At 48.7% G+C, this 6,000-nt stretch overlaps 1 protein-coding gene across 1 annotated transcript in view; it reads right to left on the reverse strand.

The window, feature by feature from the left end:
* Positions 1–4,993, reverse strand: part of ACAA1 (acetyl-CoA acyltransferase 1) — a 50,280-nt gene extending 45,287 nt beyond the window's left edge. The window contains exon 1 of the mRNA XM_068235942.1: positions 4,730–4,993. Coding sequence (XP_068092043.1) covers positions 4,730–4,894 — 165 coding nt within the window. The 5' untranslated portion in view covers positions 4,895–4,993. The remainder of the gene's footprint in view (positions 1–4,729) is intronic.
* Between the last annotated feature and the right edge of the window lie 1,007 nt (positions 4,994–6,000).

A 6,000-nucleotide genomic window follows, 5' to 3' on the forward strand; every position in this document is an offset into this window, starting at 1 on the left:
GTGTGTGGCACACATCAGATAGATTCCTGTCAGATTTGACCTTACAGGCATGACAGAAATGATTGAATCTGCTGCAAATCTATAAGTGTATGGCCACCTTCAGTCAAATGCTCCATAACATTACCATTCTATTTGATCAAATAAACTAGAAAGAGTCTGATAACTAATCAGTGGCCTGATAACCGGAATCACATGGTGGTTAATGGGTTGGCACAAGATGTGGGTAAAACCTATAATTTTGGTAAATTTCTTGCTCAACAGGAAGCTGAATTCTGATGTGCAGAACCAGAACTTTTCACAGGGCTTATCAGGATCAGACACTGTTCATTTTATTACTTCACCTGGATTATGACTCACACTGACAGATAGCAATCAGTCTTCCATATCCAATGTTCAATAGAAAGTTCCTGTTCAGGCTGGGGGAGGCTTAGGGCTCGTGTCCACTGTGCCGAGACATGAGGCCGACAAGTGTTGTGATGCGACAACACATCCGAATCCCGCTAAGTGTGCCATGCACAGCTTTCTGGATTCACATACGTGATGCTTTTTTTTGCTGCATGCCGTCCCTTTCAATAGGCTGCAATTCCACGTTCAAATTTGCCTGCTGGAAAACTAAGAGGAATTGCAACAATGGAAACTGGCCCTTAGCGCTCATACACACTTCCAACGTATGTCGCCCAACGAGGATCAGGACTTGATATCTTTGGCCGACATCGCTGGGCCAGACTGCACACGTGTCAGCTGCGCAGCTGACGACGCACTGTGTTGCTATGCAGGGAGGGCGAGTGGTGCATGCCTGATGTCACATGGCAGAGCGACACAAACAATGTGATCAGCGTTGCTGGGATTGAGAGGCGGATTGCTCGTGGGTCGCCGTACACATGCCTGATTGCCAGCTGCGGCAGTCGTTATTGGCCGACTCAGGTGACTTAATTCAGGAATGTGTATGAGGCTTAACCACTTGAGGACCCACCCTTTACCCCCCCTTAAGGACCAGCGCTGTTTTAGCTGATCTGTGTTGGGTGGGTTGTGCAGCCCCCAGCACAGATCAGGGTGCAGGCAGAGCGACCAGATCGCCCCCCTTTTTTCCCCACTAGGGGGATGATGTGCTGGGGGGGTCTGATCGCTCCTGCCTGCCTGTGTGTTGCCGGGGGGGGGGCACCTCAAAGCCCCCCTCCGCGGCGAAATTCCCCCCTCCCTCTCCTCCCTCCCTACCCCGGAGATCCGAGGCTGCACAGGAACGGATCTGTCCTGTGCAGCCTCTAACAGGCTCCTGCCTGTCATGTGACAGCGATCCCCGGCCGCTGATTGGCCGGGGATCGCTGATCTGGTACAACGCTGCTACTGTTAGCAGCGTTGTACGAATGTAAACAAAGCGGATTATTTCCGCTTGTGTTTACATTTAGCCTGCGAGCCGCGACCGGCGGCCCGCAGGCTATTCACGGAGCGCTCGCGCGAGCGGCTGCTTCCTGATTAATTAGGCTGCAGCCGGCGACGCAGAACTGCGTCGCTGGTCCTGCAGCTGCCACTTTGCCGACGCGCGGTATGAATGCGCGGTCGGCAAGTGGTTAAAGCCCATTTAGCAGTAAAAAAACGGTCCTTTCCTGGATCGGACTGGAATGGATGGAAGCGTATCCAATGTTAACCTATGGCTCCAGTCACATTCGTCCGTTCAAACGGATCCATTCCGCACAAACCACTGAACAGACAGCAAGTTTCCTGCAGCACCAATTTTTCCAGACTGATCAGCCCAGCGGAACGGAAATGGAAGCTGAAGTGCTGCGTTTGGGGGAATGAAAAAGCTGAATGTTTCTTCACATAGGTGAAGAAACGGACCGTTCTAAATAAAAAAAAAAAATGCACTTAGGGGGAGGGGGATTAGGGGAGACAGAACAGAAGAAGCGGCGTGAAAACGGATCCGACCGGCCAGTGATCAGATTCGTTTTCATGGATTAGTTTGCCACTCTAACGCAAGTATGAACCGGGCCTAAGTGTACAGCAAGTTACAACTGCCATCTCAGTTTTCACATAGCATTAGTCAGTACACTTCCCTTACAACACTGCTGCAGTTCCACACTGCCCTTGCTGATGTGAAGCAGGAATACTTTACCAAGCTCATCGGAGCACAAGCTTCCAATCCCCGGCGTCTTTTTGGCACCTTCGCCTCCCTGCTTAAACCCACTTCCCCCCCCCCCCCCCCCCCCCTTCCATTTCCTCCCTCTCTGCCACAGATTTAGCCACCCACTTCACCAACAAAATAGTCTCCATCCGTCAGGAAATATCCAATCTTCACCTCCCACCCCCTCACAACCAACTCCTCCTCCACCTTTTCCTTTCCTCACTCCTACTACCATTGAGGAAGTCAACCACCTACTGCAGACTTCCCATACCACTATCTCCCCCCTTGACTCCATCCCTTCTGATCTACTTCAGCCTCACACAGATTTGGTCCCAGTCCTCACTACCCTGTTTAACCTCTCCCTATCCACAGGCACCTTCCCCTCAGACTTCAAGAAGGCCACAGTACTGCCCCTGCTCAAGAAACCCTCCCTCGACCTCTCGCTACCCTCCAACTACTGCCCTATCTTCCTCCTCCCCTTTGCCTCAAAACTCCTTGAGCGTCTGGTTCACAAACGCCTGACCCAGTACCTCAATGCCAACTCACTACAAGACCCACTGCAATCTGGATTTCGGCCTGCCCACTCAACCGAAATGACTCTCACCAAAGTGGTCAATGACCTTGCCTTAGCTAAAGCTGAAGGTAAATACTCCATTCTCCTCCTCCTTGACCTTTCAGCAGCTTTTGACACAGAAGATCATCCCCTACTCCTCCAGTCCATAGGCATTCACGATCTTGCCCTGACCTGGCTTTCATCCTACCTCTCCAACCGCTCCTTTAATGAGTCCTCGTCCACCCCCAACCACCTCTCAGTGGGAGTCCCCCAAGGCTCGGTCCTTGGCCCCCCAACTGTTCTCCCTATACACATCCTCCGTTGGCAAGGTTATCTCCTCCATGGGTTTTCACTATCATCTGTATGCAGATGACACCCAAATCTACCTCCACACCCCTGATATATCCACCACTACCATGAACAAGGTCTCCTCCTGCCTATCAGCCATCTCCTCCTGGATGTCCGCTAGGTTGCTGAAACTAAATCTAGACAAAACGGAATTTATGATCTTCCCACCCCGGTCATCCCTGAACCTCCCAGATGTGCATGTCACTGTTAACCACACTACCATCGCCCTACCTCTCAAGCCCGCTGTCTGGGTGTCACCCTGGACTCCGCACTCTCCTTCACTCACTACATTCAAAACCTCACAAAGTCCTGTAACTTCCACCTTCGTAACATCTGTAAGATTCGCCCTTTCCTGACCTCTGCCACCTCCAAACTCCTCATCCATGCCCTCATAATTTCCCGCCTCGACTACTGCAATGCCCTTCTGTCTGGTCTCCCTATGACCCGAATAGCCCCACTGCAGTCCATCATGAATGTGGCAGCCAGAATTATCCACTCCACCAGGGCAGCTCCCCTCCGTGAATCCCTCCACTGGCTTCCTATCCAGTCCAGAATCAGATTTAAGATATTGTGTCTGACCTACAAATCTGTCCACAAAACCTGTCCAACCTACATTTCTGATCTTACTCAGAGATACACACCTAGCCGCTCACTCTGCTTCTCCAATGAACTTCGCCTGACCGTCCCCCACATAACCCAGTCCCATGCACGTCTCCAGGACTTCTCAAGAGCTGCTCCAACACTATGGAACTCCCTACCTCCACCAATTAGGGCAGCCCCCTCCTTCAACATCTTCAAGAAGGCCCTCAAAACTCACCTTTTCACTCTGGCCTACCTTCCCTCACAATTGCTCTAAACCCAAAGCTGAACTCTGGTCCCCTACCTTTCGTGTCCATACCTCTCCCTCTAGATTGTAAGGTTTGGGCAGGGTCCTCCTCCTTTTGTGTCCTACCTGATCATGCACCTCCATTACTGTAAACCCATGCTATGCATTTGAGTGAACGTAACTTGCATAATCCCCATGCTCCATCCAGTGACTGACAAAGCATTACCTTGTACTCATACTGTGCTGTGTGATCTGGTTTTCTTGTATTCCTGTATTGTCATATTGCTGTATGTCACCCCTAAATATTGTCTGTAACCTAAACTAATGTCCAGCGCTGTGTAATATGTTGGCGCTTTATAAATACAATAAATAAATAAACACTGAGTCCCATTTCTAGCCAGTACATTATCAACAGAGTTTGTATGATCTTCAGGTTTCCTCAGGGCACTCCAGTTTGTTTACACATTACTAAAGTCAAATGACTGTAACAAAATTAGTGAACTTGAGGTATTACAAAAAAAAGTTTAGTACTGTATGTTCTGTTACAGTAGTTTTTGAAGGCTTTAGCTACTAAACTAATCCTTCCAGAAACAACTGAAAGTGCAAATAAAAAGTGTCACTTCCAGTACTCCAACATTCCAAACACACACTGCAGGTTAATTTGATTCTCTCAAAAATAAACTGTACACTATGGTAGGTAGGGAAGCAAACAGCACAGCAGAAAATGTCTAAGAAGTATAAATGAATAATAATAGTGCAAACATGAACAAGTTGTAAAACAACCCCTATGTAATGTAAACAGGAAGTGATGCCAAGCTGTGTGGGGCAAATCAGGTCTAGTTCTCCAGCTCCTGTCACTGCAGTGGTTGCACTAAGACTTTACCTTGAAGCCCCCTCTCTTGGCTCTGCAGATGGGGGTCCTCCTGCCATGCACAATGACAATGTCCTGAGAAGGGTCCCCCCCAGCGGTGGCAGCTGAGGTGAGCTCACCCCGTACTCCTCTGGGGTTCCCTGGCAGATGCCCCAGCACTACCCGAACTCTGTGCATGATGACAGCTGTCTGTCCACAGCTCTACACTGCTCTGCATCTACCTGTCACTACCATAGAGACGGCTCCTCCTGGAGGAGCGAACGTCCCGCCGGCACCTCCCTCCCATTCTGTCATCACGCTCATCTCTCTGACTCCGCCATCTTGGTACAGGCAGCCTGTGTCATCATCATGGCTGATAACATTGAGCTGAGAGGTGGTGCTCGGGCTTCCATCATGCAACACGCAGAGCATTTCTTTTCTTCGCTGCAATGTCACAGCGATACGCTAGATGGAGCTGTGCAGCCAGCCACACTCGGGACGTAACGTATAGACAGAGAGAGCTGCTGTATTGCATTACCAGGTAAGGAACAGCCAATGCTGGGAGGGGTACCTGTAGCCAAGCTGTAAGGTGGAACCCCACCCAAAATGTTGTCCAGGGGATGCTTGTTACAGGGAAACCAAAAACAAAAAGCTAGTAGAAGTGAGAATTTTGTAGGGGGCACAAAAGGACACAAGTTCCCCATTACTCTCTAGTCTAGGTGGCCACTAATGATCCAATCTTTTTCATCCAATCCTATCATTTATATGTAATATAAGGGAACTGCCTAAATTATCCATTCAATATATTCACTCACCCTTAGGCCTCTTGCACACTGCATGCATTTCAGATTCCGATTCCGCTTTTTAATCTGTTTTTACATCCGATTCCGATTCAGATTTTTAATCTTAACTGCATGCTGCGTTTTTTGATCCGTTTTTCTGTTGAATGTATTCAAGGAAAATCGGAAACGGAATCGGAATCGGAAACGGAATCGGAATCGGAAAACGGATTTGCAGTGTGCAGGGAGCCTTATACTGTATTACATAGATTTGGTAAGATTGGATGAAAAAGTTTGGATCATTAGTGGCCACCTTAACCATTTCAGCCCGCGGGGATTTTTCACCTTATGCATCGGAGCAATTTTCACCTCCCATTCATTCGCTAATAGCTTTATCACTACTTATCACAATTTATTGATCTATATCTTGTTTTTTCCGCCACTAATTAGGCTTTCTGTGGGTGGTAAATTTTGCTAAGAGCCACTTTACCGTAAATGCATTTTAACAGGATTAATAAGAAAAAA

The sequence above is a fragment of the Hyperolius riggenbachi genome, chromosome 5, assembly GCF_040937935.1.
Source record: "Hyperolius riggenbachi isolate aHypRig1 chromosome 5, aHypRig1.pri, whole genome shotgun sequence".
NCBI lineage: Eukaryota > Metazoa > Chordata > Amphibia > Anura > Hyperoliidae > Hyperolius > Hyperolius riggenbachi.